Here is an 18,222-nt window from a genome sequence, read left to right as displayed (position 1 = left end):
GATATCACCACAGTATGGTATGGTTGGAATAGATTAACAAAAGTAGTACTGTGAGAAGGCAGAAAGTGGGCAATGACCTGTCAGTCTAAGGAATCTGGATTTTATCCTGAATAATTTTTTTAAAAAGTTCAGTAATTTTAAGGAGAGCAAAGGCATGAGTTTTTTTTCTTTAATTAATTTATTTTTTAATTGAAGGATAATTGCTTTACAGAATTTTGTTGTTTTCTGTCAAACATGAAATCAGCCATAGGTATACATATATCCCCATCCTCTTGAACCTCCCTTCCATCTCAGGAAACTCAAGCAACGGTATGAATTTTTTAATGCACATATTGAAAAAGTAATTTCGGCAGTAATATGAGGAATGAACCGAAGAAAGGGCAAGACTAAAAACAGCCTACACGTATCGAGTGCTTACCATGAAGTAGGAACTCTTCTCAGGCCTTCATATGTGCTGACTCATTGAAATTCTACTTTAACCTGATCAGGTGTGCTACCAGTCCTCAACATCATTTTACAGATGAAGAAACTATGGTACACAGATATTAAAAATTCTGCCTAGACACAGTATAACCACTCCGCAATCTCATGTTTGGGAACGTCATCCATAGTGTTGTATTTACTTGAAGTTTAATAATTCTCACTTCTGTATAATAATCCATATTTTTCCATTCTACTGTTGATCGGCATTAGTTGGGCTAGTATGAATAGTCTCTATAAACATTCTGTTTAAAAGCACTGAGGAATTATGGCACCCAAATCTGGGAAAACAGATGAATAGCTGGGAGGCTAAGAAGCTGAGGACAGTCTGATATTCACAGAGTTATAAAAGCAAAAACTGGAAGTAGGAGCCTGCCAAGGAAGAGGCCTTAGGAAACCCACAGAATCTGGGTGGGTACTCTGTGGAGTTATACCCTAAGAATAAAGAGGGAACAGGAAATAGACTAGGATTATAGGAAGCAAAAATCAGTTTCACATCAAGTCAACCCACAATTAGACTGTAAACTGAAAGGTGAACTGGGATGGCAAATGGTACCTCACTGCAAGCATGGATTTATTTAAAGAATGCAAAGTTGCCTTAATATAAATGAAATCAATGTAATGCGTGGCATCAATATGGACAAAGGAAACTGAGGGAGAAAAGTAAACAGCATCAGAAAAGAATAAAGGCTAGAGTTTCCTAAGTAAAAATCACCCAAGGGCACTTACCAGGAGTGCTGCAAGCCATAGGAGCACTGGGCGTCTTTGGCTTTTCACTCTGCTCTGGATCTGATTTTTTATCACCAGCAGGAGTGGAATTTTGCTTTGGCATTACATGGTAGTAAGATGGGGCATATCTGGAAGAGCTACAACCTTATAAATAGATATGCAGAATATCAAATAAAATTTTTGATATAAAAATTACATGGAGAATTATGAGTACTCAATATATTTAAAGCATCTTTTTCTGATGTCAAATCATTTTTCTACCTCTTTTCTTTCTAGATTTCTGAATTTCTTCACAAAGCTGCTCAAAGTCTTCATCAAGTTCTTCTTTAATTATTGCATAAGCAGTATCTCTTAAAGCACAGGCTCTATGCCTAATAAGACGATCTATAGAATAAAGAAAGAATTTTAAACCAGTTTCCTTTTAATAATTTAACAAAAATTAATTTTACATGTTGGGCTAAGATTACAGCCATTACAATTTGTTTTTTACTTCCACCATGAATAGTAAAAGTTACTGGAACTGTGTTATTTCTGGTTTTGATGCTCATCTAATGTTCTGGACATTTGATTCCACACAGCAGACTAAACCCAATTTCATTGTCCTGTCCTACTAAATCCCTTTGAGACACCAGGGAAAATGTAAGACTCAGTCAACAGCAAAACTAAACAACAATACGATGACACAAAAACAGCAAGGAAGGCTATCAGTGTCATGAGTGAACCGGGGATGTAAAACAATTTTGGAAGAGATATAGAGGATGTTATGACACTGACTTTAGAAACTAAACAAAGACAATGAAACAGCAACACTACACAGGAAGCACTGGAAAAACTCCTAAAGTGAGTCTAAGTGCCATGAACGGGAATACGTCTCAAGGTAAAGGCGGATCAGAAGTGAAGGTAAATTTGCTTGAACAGCTGATCAGTACCCCCTCGCAGGGCAGGAGGCTGCTGCAGCATTCACACAACATTCAGTTCACAGTAGACAGGAAGGGCTGTTACAGCAGAAGGGACGCTGCCAGGGGCTTCTAACATGACCTGAAGAAAGGCCGGGCCAAGTTCATTCAGGGCAGCAGCCTTGGCGCCAGGTGGGAACTTGTCAGGATGCACATTCTCCAGTCCTGAATCTAAAGAGTCAAAACCTGCAGAGGTGAGGCCCGGCCAGCTGCACCTTAGCATGTCCTGAAGGAGATGTTGGTGCTACCTCAAGTGTGAACACCACTGCCCAGAAGTAATTTTACATTTGTCAGAGCGGTCAGAACGGGAAACAGCAGCAGTATGACTGCAAGGAAACAGAATAAGCCCACTTCCTCCAGGAGAAGCTTCCTTCTTTCTACAATTAAGGGGTTTTCCCACCTTGGCAGCCTGTTGCCCACTGCTTCCTCCAGAACTCTGAACTGTGGGACAGAGCCTAGGGAAGGTAGGATAGAAGACTGGTGAGGGAAGAACAGTGGGCTTTTAAATCGTTGGGTAAAGTCTCAGTGATAAAAATCAATCTAATTTTTAAGCACGACAAATTTAAAAACAGAATGCCAGTGTTACAGAGTCAACACAGAAAACAGAAATATTAAAATAAATTATCCACCAAGACAGTTGAGGATAGGGCATTAATAAAGAAGCTAAGAAAAAAACCTGAAAGAGTATTTTTTGGAAATCAGTAAGTTTATAACAAATATATAGATATTTGAATATATCATTATACATATAAATAAATCTATCACCTAAAAAGCTCTTACTTTATACATTTTATTTAATAGCCTGCGTAGGTGAGGTACATTGTGGATGCATTCTATGCATAGAAAAGGTCTGGAAAGATAGCCTTAAACTTAACAGCATCCACCTTTGGAGATAGGGCTTCCCTTGTAGCTCAGTCGGTAAAGAATCTGCCTGCAGTGCAGGAGACCTGGGTTTGATTCCTGGGTTGGGAAGATCTCCTGGAGAAGGAAATGGCAACCCACTCCAGTATCTGCCTGGTAAACCTCATGGACACAGGAGCCTAGTGGGCTGCAGTCCATGGGGTTGCAAAGAGTCGGGCATGACTGAGCAACTAACATTTACTTACACTTACCTTAGGAGAAAGGAAATGGGGTACTTAGTCTGTTAGCAAGTATAACATTACTTTGTTGTAATAAAAACTGTAACGGTCTTAACTAAAAAAATCCTTTCAAACTTATTACAAAGAGTTTTTATTTTCCTATTTTTGAGAAAGAACATTGACAAACCAAAAAAAACAAGCTAAATTGTTAGGCAATTTTGTGTTTCATTAGAGGTTGTATCATATAATTGTTTGGGAGTGAAAGAAACTTGCACCCAAATTCTACCCTTGCCATTTCCTGGGAGTATGACCTTGTTGAGGACTGAACGGCACTGTGAATGTAAAATGCTTCTAATACAGCACCGAGTATGAAATCACCCTTCACTAAGTGTTAGCAGCCCTCATTCCACTCCTTGAGGTTAAAAAAACCAAACCAAACCAAACCCACTAGATGCTCACCTCCAGGATCTCTATCTGGATTGTATTCTAAAGCATTACTACAGATCAGATCAATATCACTCAAATAGTCTTTCACAGTTAGATACTTGTGGAGATCAATTTTACTGATTACAGATGAAAGGTCCATTGGTTGCTTTATTACGGTGACATAATCGGGAACCTAAAATTCAAACAAATGACCAAATCACAAACACTGAACACTGAAAAATTTGAGTCAAGTTTTTCTGCCAGGCAAAACAGGAGAAAATATATACGTAAGAGATAATGAAAATATATTAATGTGAAACTCTGTATTTAAGGTGGCTTTTGTTTTGTATTCATTCTCATTCTTGGGCACCTATATCTCCAGTAACACCTTAAGCCTCTTTGCTCATCCAAATGCCACCCACCCTTCAATGCCAACTTAGGACCGCCTTCTTTACTGTGAAGGTCACAGGAATGTCACGTAGCATTAAGACATTCTCAAGTTACTTCTAGAACATTTGAGTTGGGCAAAGTTAATTGTCTATGCTCTGCAGGAAAGGAAAACGCCTTACATAACTCTTGAAGCCTCTATGTGCTGAGAACACTACTTGATGCTTCCAAATAAGAAAGCAAGTTCAGAGTGTACAGAGGGATGCACATAAAACTATTCAAATATTCTCTAAGTCTGAAGCATTCTGATCCAAAGACTAAATTAATACCTCATCAGGGTCAACAGGTTTAGTAAATATTCTGAATCGCTTGTCAATAGCAAGCCTATGTGTAACATTTCTTAAAAAAATCCTCAGTTCTCTAAATGTATCTTCCTCTTGCTCTTCTAGTCGTTTCAGTTCTTCTGCTGTCAGTGGTCTTGGCTCAGGTGGTGGTGCCACAGGGAGTACCTCCAGGGCCTGCAAAACTTTACGTGAATGGAAGTTAGTTACTGCTCTCCCACCAGATCAAGGGCGACAAAATTCAGTACACCAAGCAGACAAGCTTTCAGGAATTATCCTCCTTCTATCTGTCAGGAACCAGGGGATTTGGAATACTAAGTGCTACCATAATCTCACCCTCTACATCTCCTCCAGCAGTAACTGGCAGTTTGTAGCTGGGAATGTGAATTGCTGAGTCATTATCATTTTAAAATCATTTAAGAGGCTATTAAAATCTTGAAAATGCCTATTTCCAGGACAAGAATATCCTAATTACTAAAAATGTCATCCTCAAGAAGGCAGAGCAGAAGCACGTATACTCATCTCCTCCTGCAAGAGCACCAAAATCACAACTAGCTGTTGAACAACCACTGACAGGAGGATTCTGGAACCACCAAAAAAAGATACCACATGTTCAAACACAAAGAAGTTGAGACAAGATGGTAGGAGGGGGCACAAACACAAATAAAATCAAATTCCATACCTTCCAGGTGGGCAACCCACAATCTGGAGAACAACAATACCAAAGAAGTTCTCCTACTGTTGTGAAGGTTCTGAGTCTCATGTCAGGCCTCCCAACTTGAGAATCCAGCAAAAGGATGGGGGATCCCAAGGGAATCTGACTTTGATGGCCAGCGGGATTTGATTACAAGACTTTCACAGGACTGGGAAAAACAGACTCCATTCTTGGAGGGCATGAACAAAATCTTGTGAATGCCAAGATCCAGGAGAAAGGAGCAGTAACTCCACAGGAGATTGAACCAGACCTACCTGCTAGTGTTAGGAGTGTCTCCTGTGGAGGTATGGGTGGGCCACGGCTTGGGGTCCCTGGCAGTAGCAGTCCTGGAAGGGGCCCCTTGGCCTAAGTCCTACTGGAGGTCGCCATTAACCCTACCAGAGAGCGCATAGACCCCAGGGCTAGGTCACCTCAGGTCAAACAACTAACAAGGAGGGAGCACAATACCACTCATCAGTGGATAACTGGATTAGTTTTACTGAGCACAGTCCTGCCCACCAGGGCAAGACTCAGTTTTCCCCACCACCACTCCCTCCCATCAGGAATCTTATACAAGCCTCTTAGCCTCCTCCACCAGAGGGCAGCCAGAAGAAGCAAGAAGAACCACAATCCCATAGTAGCTGGAACCAGAACCATACTACAGAAAGTTAACCAGGATGAAAAAGCAGAGAGTTTTGTGCCAGATGAAGGGACACAATAAGACCACAGAAAAACATCCAAATAAAGTGGAAATTGGCAACCTTCCAGAAAAAGAATTCAGAATAAGTATAGTGATGATGATCCAGAATTTCGGAAAAAGAATGGGGAGAAAGATTGAGAAGATGCAAGAAAGACCTAGAAGAACTAAAGAAGAAACAGAAGAACAATTCCTACTGCTACAGAAGGAATCAACAGCAGAATAACTGAGACAAAAGAATGGCTAAGACCTGGAGGACCTAAGAATGGAGGACAGATGATGGAAATCACTGCCACAGAACAGAATAGAAAAAAGAACAACAAAAAAAATGAAGGCAGCCTTAGAGACCTCTGGGACAGCACTGAACACACCAACATTCACATTATACAGGTCCTAGGAGAAGAGAGAGAAAGGACCCAAGAAAATATCTGAAGAAATAACAGCTGAAAAATTCTCTAACATGGGAAAGGAAATAGTCAACTAAGTCCAGGAAGCAGAGAGTCCCAGGCAGGATAAACCCAAGGAGGAACACACCAAGACACATAGTAATCAAAATGATGAAAATTAAAGACAAAGATAAAATATTAAAAGCAACAAGGGAAAAACGACAAATAACATACAAGGGAACTCCTACAGCTTACCAGCTGATTTCTCAACAGAAATTCTACGAGCCAGAAAGGAATGGCGTGATATATTTAAAGTGATGAAAGGGAAGAACCTACAACCAAGGATACTCTACACAGCAAGACTCTCATTCAGATTTGATGGAGAAATCAATGCTTTCCAGACATGCAAAAGTTAAGAGAACTCAGCGCCACCAAACCAGCTTTACAACAAAAACTAAAGGAACTTTTCTAGGCAGGAAACAAGAGAAGGAAAAGACCTACACAAAATAAACCCCAAACAACTAAGAAAATGGTAACAGGATCACACATATTGATGATTACCTTAACTGTAAATGGATTAAATGCACCAACCAAAAGACACAGAGTGGCTGGGCAGATCAGAACATGTGTATACATGCACTTTCACTTACCACTTATCACTCTACTTAATCCCTAAATTGTACAAAATTATTTTAAAGTGTTAGGTTAATCCTTTATGGCTTGCAACTGTAATTATCTTTTATTTTTTGTCTGGCTCTTGACTGTGAAAACTGATAAACATCTTTTACTATTATGGTTCTGTACTATTATACCCTTAATACTATTGTATCAAGATTGGTCAACAGAAAATAATAGAATTCTATATCACTAAATTGACCACTTTAATAGAAAAACCTGTAACTACTTTTTAATATCCAGATGCGTAACAGAATTACCTTAGAATTTTTTGAAAAATACAAATGCCCAGTTATTGCTATTCTTCTCTGAAGCTATAGATGTGCTTCTAATGAGCAGCCACGTTTAAAAACAACTGGACTATATGATGATTTTATTTATCTAATTTTACTTCTTCTATTTCATATTCAGTGTTCCCATTTCATTTAGTTATGTTCTCCAATTTCTCCATCTCTCTTTTTGTTGTTGTTATTCTTTCTCAGAGCTTCCCTGGTGGCTCAGAGGTTAAAGTGTCTGCTCGTAATGCGGGAGACCTGGGTTCGATCCCTGGGTCAGGAAGATCCCCTGGAGAAGGAACCCACTCCAGTATTCTTGCCTGGAAAAGCCTATAGACAGAGGAGCCTGGTGGGCTACAGTCCCTGGGGTCGCAAAGAGTTGGACACAACTGAGCAACTTCACTTCACTTCATTCTTTCTCAAGCCTTTATCAAGTGTAGTAGAAAAGCTTTTGTATACACACATATATAGTATATATTTTAGAGAATTTATGAATTTTTGCCTAGATAAAAAAGTTTACGACAATTTGACTCCACTTGTTTGACTTAGTATGAACAGAATGCCAGATTTCTAATTTATATTCACTCAAAACTTTGATACAGTCCCATGCAGTTTAGTATCTAGTATTACTGCTAAAAGCCTAGAAAATTAATTATCTTAGTGATTTAAAAAAAAAAAAATTGAATGAGGCTTGAAACATCTAATCCAAGTCTGAGAATATAAAGAAATACTATGTTGTAAAAAAAACAAAAGCCAGGAAATTAACATGTGATACAGTATTACTAACTACAGATTTTGTTCAAATTTCACAAAATTTCATGCTGGTGTCCATTATTTGTTTTCATATCTTATTTTAAGACTCCACATTGTATTTAACTGCATTGAGTAGCTTCAGCTGCATGCAACAAATTCTGGTAAATTCTCTTTTTGTCTTTATTCTATTACAAATATTTTGTAATTTTCCTTGTTATGGCTTCTTAGATATACCCATCATTTAAAAGTAGACATTTAATTTCCAAATACATGTGATTTTGTTTAAAGTATCTTTAATACTAATTTCTCATTAAAATGCTTTCTTCTCTGCAATCACCCTCTGTGTTTTTTTCAGCCTAACTTTATTGAGGATTTTGATGGCTAAGTTGAAGATCTCTCTTGGTACATGTCACATCACACTTAAAAGTATTTTCAAATATCTTTTGATACTGATGTCTAACATAATTCCACAGTGTTAAGAAAACAGACTCTGTATGATTTCAATACCTTTAGACCATGACATTTTTGCACCTTGTTTTATGTCCCTGCATATGTTCCAATGTCTCATAGTTTACAGTCTATGGGAACCTGAACAGAATTTGTATCTTATCATTGTGTGAAAACTGTATAAATCTTCATTATGCTGACAGCACTTTTCAGGTCTACTATATCCTACTTCTCTGTATATTCATTCTATTAGCTTTTGAGAGTTTGATATTGAAACTCCAATTAAAAATCTTAATTTACCTACTCAAAAAAAAATAATTGTATATATAATGGAACTCTATGTAACTATTCATAACCTTGTTCTGTATTTTCCAAGTTTCCTGTAAATGTATCATACTTCCAAAATTTAAAAAAATTAAAATAAAAAAAATTTAATTTCCCTGTGTGCGTGGGAGGAAGTCATTTCGACTAGTCAATTTTTCAGCTAATGAAAAATTGTGGTATGTTTCAAATATGACAAAAGTTTGAGTTTGTTTAAACAGAAACGCACTAATAATTACTCAGGATAAAAAAAGGAATATGAGCGCTGCCCCCGTAAGTTGGCAATTTATTAAGGTAGTAAGAGATAATTATAACATCACCACAATGTCATATCAGTAGTATGAAAAAAGTACAGAACATCATAAAGGTAGTCAATTAATTCTGTCTGACGTTAAGGAAGGAAAACATAAATTATACTAGAAGGAAAAGTAGTTCCATAGACAGAGACAAGGTTGAGGACAGACGCATTACTGACAGAGAACAAGCATGAATTAAATTATGAAAAGACACAAATATGCACTGAATGGTTTAAAGACAGAGTGCTTTGTAAGGAAAAAGACGGAAGAGAGCAAAGTATCAAAGACGGGCTTGGAAAGACAGACTGGGGCTATGCTATGAATTCCAGCCCAAATTCCACAATGATTAGGGTTATACTTTGAAAGGCCTTGTATGCTCTAAGAACTTTAGTCTATTTTAATGGGAAATACAAGGAAATATAGGTAAGAGGTATCAACCTTAGAAGCTTCCCTGGTGGCTCAGGTAGTAAAAAATCTTCCTGCAAAGCAGAAGACCCGGGTTTGATTCCTGGGTCAGAAAGATCCCCTGCAGAAAGGAATGTCTATCCACTCCAGAATTCTTGTCTACAGAATTCCATGGACAAAGGAGCTTAGCGGGCTACAGTTCATGGGGTCACAGAGTTGGACACAACTGAGTGACTATTAGAAGATGGCAATGTCATTAACTGATATTTCATTTCCACTTTCTCAAAATGATTATATATTAACTTTGATACAGAAACTAACCTGCTTTCTTTTTGGATATAGGAGGCTTAGCAGCTTGCTTCAGAATTAAATCTTCAAAAAACTGTGTCCGTTCTTCTTTACTAGGTAACTGGACATTAAAAATTTCTCCATAGTCACGGATAAATAATTCTTGTACCTTAAAAAAAAAAAAACACAAACGTTATATATATGTGTGTGTGTATATATATATGTTTGTATACACATACAATGTATCAATCATTCAATGCAACAGTAGATTATTGTAATCTAAGTTGTGTAATGAGTAATTTCTTAAATCTTTTACTTATACTGAACTTATGTATACATCACATATGCAGTGGATAAGGAACTAAACCCATGGGGTCTTCTTTAGAACTCAAGACTCCAAACCATAATTCATACAGTAACTGATACGGTGATATTTTACTTAAAGGGTTTTGTAGTCATGTATGGATGGGAGAGTTGGACTATAAAGAAAGCTGAGTGCTGAAGAATTGATGCTTTTGAATTGTGGTGTTGGAGAAGACTCTTCAGAGTCCCTTGGACAGCAAGGAGATCAAACCCGTCCATCCTAAAGGAAATCAGTCCTGAATATTCATTGGAAGGACTGATGTTGAAGCTGAAACTCCAATACTTTGGCCATCTGGTGTGAAGAACTGACCCGGAAAAAACCCTGAAGCTGGAAAAGGTTGAAGGTGGAAGGAGACGGGGACGACAGAGGATGATGAGATGGTTGGATGGCATCACCAACTCAATGGACATGAGTTGAGTAAACTCTGGGAGTTGGTGATGGACAGTGAGGCCTGGAATGCTGCAGTCCATGGTGTTGCAAAGAGTCCGAGAGTGACTCAACTGAACTGAGATCAATTAATTCACTTTCACAACCCAAAGTGAGATATGAGAATGAGTGGTTGTTCAGTAAGAATAAAGGCTGGAAAATAGTAAGAACTGGTAAAAATATGGAGAAATTAGATCTCCTGAGCCAGTAGGAATTAAAAGGGTGCAGCCACGGTGGAAAACAGTACGCTGGTCCTTCAAAAAAGTTAAACACAGAATTACCATGTAACCCAGTATACATATCCAAAAAAATGGAAGAAAAAAAATAAAAGACTCAAGAGGTACTTGCATAGCAATAACCATAGCAGGATTATTCAGGAGTTAGGCACGAGGTAAAGACAACTCAAATGTTCATCATCAGATGAGCAGATAAACAAAATGTGGTACAGACATATAACAGAATATTATTCAGCCTAAAAAGGAATGAAATTTGAACACAGCCTACAACACAGATGAACACTGAAAACACTATGCTAAGGGAAATAAGCCAGTCACAAAAGGAAAGATATTTTATGTATTATTTCTATGCTGTATCTCTGTTCTTTCACTGTTACAAGTTTTAACAGACATATCTTTAAGCTTTTTTTTTTTTTCTACCAAACTGTAAAGTTAATCAACATCTACATACCAGATCTGAAGGTGCTTTTACTTCCTGATTCTCCTTCACGATGTCCTTCTTGCCTGCCATTCTGAGTTCAGAAGCAAGGTCAACGTAGTCTCACATAACTTAAAAAAATGTTACTTGTTGGCAACTTCCTTTCTTGGATATCTGAGTGACCCAAGATCTTAAAGGTAACTTAAATACGTTTTTGTGTATTTAGTGTCTATCATATTGATTGCATCAGGCTTAAAGAGTATTCTGTTCGAGAAACCTGAGGCAGTATTTTTCCTCTTCCTCAAAAAAAAGTTAACAAGCACAATTTTGTGACAAGTTTTACTGTTTTCTTTGTGCACTGCTTCTTATATGCCACTTATGCAAAAAAAAAAAAAATCCAACAGGAGAAATTGTCTTTTAATAATTCTTTCAGTCAGAGGTTTGTGGGTAATAGTTTCTTAGGCACCATATGGTCAAAAATATATTTTGCTCTTTCACTCAAATGCTAACTTTGTTGGGAAGAAAATTACAGATTCAAAATTACTTTCCTTTTAACTCTGAAAATATTGCTCAGTTGCCTCCATAGTAGCTGGTGTTACCAGTGAAAATGTAGAAGCAATTTGATTTTCAGTCCTTTCTAGTAATGTTTTATTCTCTGGGAAGATTTTTAGATTTTTCTCTGTATTTTTGATGTTCTAAAATTTTATCTAGCTATGGTTCTTTCTATATCCATCAGTTAGAACAGGGGACCTTTTAAATCTGAAGATTATGGTGTTCTTTAATTCTATGAAATGTTGTATTATTTGACTATTTTTTTCTTCTACATTTCTTTTCTCTGCCCATAAATCCCATTAAATAGATGTTAGACTTGAATCTATCATCTCCTCTATTTCCTTTAATTTTTTCCTCACTTTTAAAATCTCTGTCCTATTGTATTATGTAAGAATTCCTGATATCATGATCCCTCATCTTGCTAATTCACTCTTTATCTGTGTCTTTCTAGCCCTGCAGGGTTTTGTATTTGGGAGGAGCTACTTCATTTGTAATGTCTTCAAAATGGTTCTTTTCCATAACAATCTGTTGCTGATGCATGGATATAATTTTCTATCGCACTGTCTTTCCTCAAATGCTTATTCATAAATTATCTCTGCCTTTCAAATATGACTATTCATAGATGCTTTTCCTGTTTATTCTAGTTTCTATTTTCAGTGATTATTAAAGAAGGTAGGCTAAATTAGAAACAGAATGTGCCCGTAATTTGTTTCCTGGACACAGGGTCTTCCCACTCCTCCCATTCAGTGCCTAAAGGTAAGTCACTGCCCTGCCACACTAGTCCGTGGTCCACCTTCACTGATCTAGCTGATGACAAACTCTGCCAACTACTATCTGGAATGGCCAGAAGTGAAGAAAGCCAAAAACCACAAAGTTGTTCAAGGACTCTCTTAATTCCCTCCAGGCACTGATCCAGGGCTAGAAATCACTCCCATTTTTCAAAGCAGCCCTTTGATGCACATACTCTGAAATGTGGTTACCCACATCCATCTAATCCTCACTGCTTGTGTTTCACAATTCACCCTAGTTTCTAATCTATTACTGACATTCTTTCTCATTTTTTCATGAGTTGTTAGGGTCTACATACATACAGGTGCATACAGGTACTCTGACTGCAATTTCAAGATGGACAAATTGTAATACATAGTACTTCTCATACATACTACAGTCCAATGCTACATATACAATATCACTAGCTCACCAAGGACAACAGAGACTACATAAGGCTCAAAGCAGACTTGCTTATTTGTATCCATAAAGACTATTCATTTTATGAAACCAGCAATTCTGGTCCAGTCCCCTTTCCATCCTTCCGGACAGGGTGATGCTGGGCTACTCGACCCAGTTTACAATGACATACTTAGGAAATATTATCATAAAAAAGAAGAAACTACAGCCAAAAAAAAAAAAAAAAAGCCGAAACATTTTAAGTAGAGTTTCCACATTCTTGATAAAGTTATGCCAGATTAAACTGATTATGGCTTTTCAACCTCCCTGCTGCTGCTAAGTCACTTCAGTCGTGTCCGACTCTGCGACGCCATAGATGGCAGCCCACCAGGCTCCCCCATCCCTGGGATTCTCCAGGTAAGAACACTGGAGTGGGTTGCCATTTCCTTCTCCAATGTGTGAAAGTGAAAAGTGAAAATGAAGTCACTCAGTTGTGTCCGACTCGTAGCAACCCCATGGACTGCAGCCCACCAGGCTCCTCCGTCCCTGGGATTCTCCAGGCAAGAGAACTGGAGTGGGTTGCCATTTCCTTCTCCGTTCAACCTCCCTCCATCCATATAAAGTTCAGCTAGTCTCCCCTATTACGAAGAGTATAAACTTAATTTGTTTTAAACCTTGAAATAATGTTTTAATTGACAGTGAGTACAATACATAAATGGTTAATGTGGCTACTAAATAGCAAGTCTCCTTTACTCTGTTAATCAGAACACTGCTAGAGTACTTAATTCATTCTGGGTACAGCCTTTCAAAAGGAATATAAAGAGAAAGACATTCAGGCGAGTGACTAGAATTTTGAAGAAACTAAAAATATGTGTGATGTGCAGCAGAGCTTGCTATTGTCACAGTTCATGTTCTCTTCCTTTTGGGCCCAGTGCTATGTCATATTCCCTGGTCTCCCTTGCAGTTAGGTATGGCTATGTGAGGTTCAGCCAATGGAACATGAAAGGAAATGATGTGTATCACTTTCAGACCAGGCACAAGAAAGCGCCAATCCTTTCAGCTGGGTGGAATGAAAACAATCTGGAGAGCCACGTGATGAAAATGAGCATGCTCTCCCAGTCTGAATGTCTGGAATGACTGCATGGGGGAGGGTACACCTGTCATTCCAGTCATTTACCTGATATTGTAAGTGAGCAAGAAATAAACTTCCATTGTATTTAAGAATCCTAAGAAGTATATCTTATCATAGAAGAACTGTTTAGTGTGAAGAAGCCTGGGTTAAAGTGAGGAAATAGAAATGAATACAAAAGCATGTTCAAACATACAAAGAGCTTGCCATGATGAAGACAGATTAGACAAATTCTCTATTGTACCTGGGAAACAAATGGAGATTAAGAAATGGAAGCCTCTCAAAATAAGCTGATTTTTTTAGGAGTCAGAACTAACAAAATGAATTGTAAAGGTGTTATTACACAAAAGATAGAATTTAGGGTCCAGAACTAGGTGATTAAATTAGAAACTTTTAAGGACTCTTTACCACCCTAAGAGGACTTCCTTGGTGGCTAAAGCATCTGCCTACAATGAGGGAGACCTGGGTTCAATCCCTGGGTGGGGAAGATCCCCTGGAGAAAGAAATGACAACCCACTCCAGTACTTGTGCCTGGAGAATCCCATGGATGGAGGAGCCTGGTGGGCTACAGTCCATGGGGTCACACAGAGTCGGACACAACTAAGTGACTTCACTTTCACCACCCTAAGAATCTAGACTTAACATACACTTAATATTCATTTCCCAATTTATTCAGTTTTTAGTTGAATAATTCACAACTACTAAAGCTGGGAACATAACCTGGCCCTTTGATAGCTCCCTGGCAGCAATCCCTTCTCAGCCCTTCACTCCCTCTGCCCTAGTCACTCTAGACTTTCTGTGATTTTTCTAACACATCAGACTCCCTTTTGCTTTGGGGCTTTTACACTTGCAAAGGCTAGAAACCTTTGTCCCTCAGATACCCAAATGGGCCACTACTTCACCTTTTCCTGGTATTTTCTCAAATGCCATCTTCTTAGTGAGGCCAACCCAGCAAATTTAACACTGTGACCATACCACTCTTTTGGCACTGCTTAGCTACATTTTCCTCCATAGCAATAGGTTAGTATTGTATTTTATTTTTGTTTGTCTTTTTCCCAACTAAAATGTAAGCCCTAGGAGGATATAGATTTTTGTCTAAATTGCTCAGTGCTATATTTCCAATGCCTATAACCATGTCTGTTGTAGAATAAGTGCTCAAAAGTATTTTTAGGTTAAACATTTGAATTTATCTTCCTACTAGTGTTCTAAAAACTGTACATCAATTCTGTTAAAGGTATGGGAAAACCACACACACACACTCACACAAAGAAGCCTACAATATGCTTACTATGTACTCTGGGGATAGAAAAGTGGAAAAAAAGCCCCTGACTTCACATATTTAACATTCTGCTAGGAGAGACAGAGTCAAACAAATTAATATGTTATGCCAAGTAGTGACAAAGACAAACCAGAGCGGTGGGATGAGGGTGGGCGGGAGGCTTAAAAGGGAAGGGATATATGTATACATATAGCTGATTCATGTTGTTGTGTAGCAGAAACTAACACAACACTGAAAAGCAATTATACTCCAATTGAAAAATAAACAAACTAATTGAAAAAAAAAAGAAGAGTAAGGGAAAAGACAGTGATGGGCAGAGGTGTTCCTGCCATAGGAGAACAGTATTATAAGCAGAAACAGAACAAACCTGGTCACTGGTAGTTGTCGAAATTGGTACAAATTTGAACAACAGTAATTTGGTACTATTAAAAATGTCAAGTGTGCATACCCTTCAAATAAGCTACAATTATTCCACTTTTAGGAATGCATGTTAAAAAATCCACATGGTAATGTTTATATGATTTAAAACCCCAAAATGCTCACTGTAGCAGTTCAACAAAAAAAAATTAGAAAATAGCTGAAATCTTATCAATAAGGATTCGGATAAATAAAATTATGGTATACCAATACAACAGCAAAGGCTATGGTGCTCTTAAATAAGACTTATGTATTAAAAAAACACATAAGATACATAAAGCAAGTTATGGAATAGTAATGTATCATATTCCATTTAGAGAAAAAAAATTTATAAAGTGGTCTCACTATGTGTGCTAAGTCACTGCAGTCACGTCCTACTCTGTGCGACCCTATGGACTATAGCCCGGCAGGCTCCTCTGTCCGTGGGATTCTCCAGGCAAAAACAGTGGAGAGGGTTGCCATGCTCTCCTCCAGGGGATTTTCCTGACCCAGGAATCGAACCTACATCCTCACGTCTCCTGCACTGGCAGGCAGGTTCCTTACCACTAGCGCCACCTGGTCTCACTATACATATACACATATCCACAACAAGTGCTGACACATGTGCTGCCCAACACACACATGTAATCAAATAGCTAGCAATGGTATCTTTAACAGGAAAACTTTTCCTTATAATTTTATTCACCTCTTCAGCACTTGAATTTTTTTCCCATAAATTCTTATTAGTTTCTGAATATCTCTTTTAAAAACATAATGATTATGAATATCCCATTCTAAAGCATAATGATTTCTCCCACAAATTACCTCTTCTGGTAGAGTGGAATGGGGTTTGTCAGAAGTGGCAAGTAGTAAAACTGGAGCAAAAGAAGGAATATTCTGTAATAATGTGGTAAACGTGGCTTTGAGTGTTGGTCCAACTATTTCCCACCACAAGTGAATGTGAGGAACATACACTATACTTGGTGCTGTTCTCTTAGCTTCACGAATCACCTAGTAGAGAGAGAAAACAAGTACATACACTTATAGAGTCAGCACATTAGCAGTGTGCTTTTTAAATCTGGAACAATTTAACTTCCAAGAACTGTCATATAAAACCCTTAAGTTTAAAAAATGCTTCCCCCCAACCCCACCAACTTGTTTTTAAATGTTTTCATAAAAGTTTCATTTTTAGAAAAACATAATTGCTTCAAGGAATTAGAAAACAGCTCAAGAAATCTAAAAGACTTTTCTGTTATGGCAACCACGGTTAAATATAAAAATACATAAAACACTTTTACAAACTTTTAATATAACTATAGCAAAAACAGAAGCAGCAGAATATTTGCATACTTTTTGCATAGCCATCACTGTTTTAAGTACTTCACTCATTTAATTCTCACAACAGTCATGTAAGTAAAGTATTGATTTTTCCATTTTGCAAATGGGGAAAACAAGGCAGAGAGATTTAGTAAACTTTCCCAAGTCATATAGCAATTAAGAGGTGGAAAAGGATTTAAAGTCATACTTTTTAATAACTAAGCAGTTAGGCATGGTTCTAATTTGAAAACCTGATGTCAGAAATCAGAAAGACCAAAAAACACAATACAAAAAGAATGAAGCAATTCTAGACTTTGTCTCTGGAAGACTACTTCACCTTACAGCTTATTTGTCTGGGCAACAATGAATTACCTGGGCACATGTTTCTTCAGGAGATGTAGCACTGACTCCAAAAAGAACAGGAATGTCTAAAGTGTATACTGCAAATTTTTCCAAAGCATGGATGACAGCTGGTGCTAAATGAGAACCTTGCCCAAATCCTGGTTCGCCCACTATCAGCATTCTTGGTCGAAAAGACATAGGTTGATAACAAGCATTTCTAAAAGAAATGAGTAATAACCTATGTTTTAGGAAAAAAAGTTCAAATTTCTCTCCCAATTATCAATTATGAACTTTTATAAGCCAAAAGTTTTGACAATATGGCCAGTCAATCATAGCAGCATGGTTCATGTGGTTTTGGGAAACAATCGAACTTTACAGATTTTTAGGAATACTTTATAGTTTCTAACATCATGACAACTGTAACAAAATATTTTCTAATATCTTAATTAAAAAAAAAGGAAATTAGCTGGCATCCTTTATCTTCTCAAGCATAATTTCATTTAATTTTAGGGAATTCACACAAGAATGAATATATATAAATTTTCAAGGGAAACGTACCTATTCAAATGAAGAAAATTAAAATTTTCTTTTGCCTTATTAAAGGATTTTTGAGAAAGTCCATTTTCGTATACTGATGGAACATCATCATCACTGTATACCAAGTCACTTTCTAAGAGAGGACAAGAAATATCTGTGAAGCAAGCAAAAAAGTGGACATTAGTAGCTTTTCTCAATTATAAAGTGGATCTTCACATAATGCTTCAGTTAGCAACTCCAATGAGATTTTTTTTCAAAAAAGTTTGTGTACATATAAATAACAAGTAAATTTTTAAAACGCACTTCGAACCTAAAATAGAGGAACTCTAGGGCAATCTGTGAAGTAAACTTCCTTCATATATCTAGGAAAAGCAAGACCAGATTCCCTTCAAGAGGCTCTTTCATAAAGAAACATTACTGAGAT

General features: G+C 37.5%; 1 protein-coding gene across 1 annotated transcript in view; it reads right to left on the bottom strand.

Moving 5' to 3' along the window:
• The window catches only part of ATAD2 (ATPase family AAA domain containing 2), a 64,263-nt gene that overhangs the window by 5,923 nt on the left and 40,118 nt on the right, over window positions 1-18,222 (bottom strand). The window contains exons 17-24 of the mRNA XM_043879272.1: window positions 17,820-17,952; window positions 17,292-17,478; window positions 16,428-16,613; window positions 9,669-9,804; window positions 4,387-4,583; window positions 3,704-3,863; window positions 1,471-1,593; window positions 1,210-1,353 (exon numbers count right to left, since the gene is read on the bottom strand). Coding sequence (XP_043735207.1) covers window positions 1,210-1,353; window positions 1,471-1,593; window positions 3,704-3,863; window positions 4,387-4,583; window positions 9,669-9,804; window positions 16,428-16,613; window positions 17,292-17,478; window positions 17,820-17,952 — 1,266 coding nt within the window. The remainder of the gene's footprint in view (window positions 1-1,209; window positions 1,354-1,470; window positions 1,594-3,703; window positions 3,864-4,386; window positions 4,584-9,668; window positions 9,805-16,427; window positions 16,614-17,291; window positions 17,479-17,819; window positions 17,953-18,222) is intronic.

The sequence above is a fragment of the Cervus elaphus genome, chromosome 21 (assembly GCF_910594005.1).
Source record: "Cervus elaphus chromosome 21, mCerEla1.1, whole genome shotgun sequence".
NCBI lineage: Eukaryota > Metazoa > Chordata > Mammalia > Artiodactyla > Cervidae > Cervus > Cervus elaphus.
Note: the sequence above shows the minus strand (reverse complement) of the source record. Positions and strands in the feature narration are given on the sequence as shown.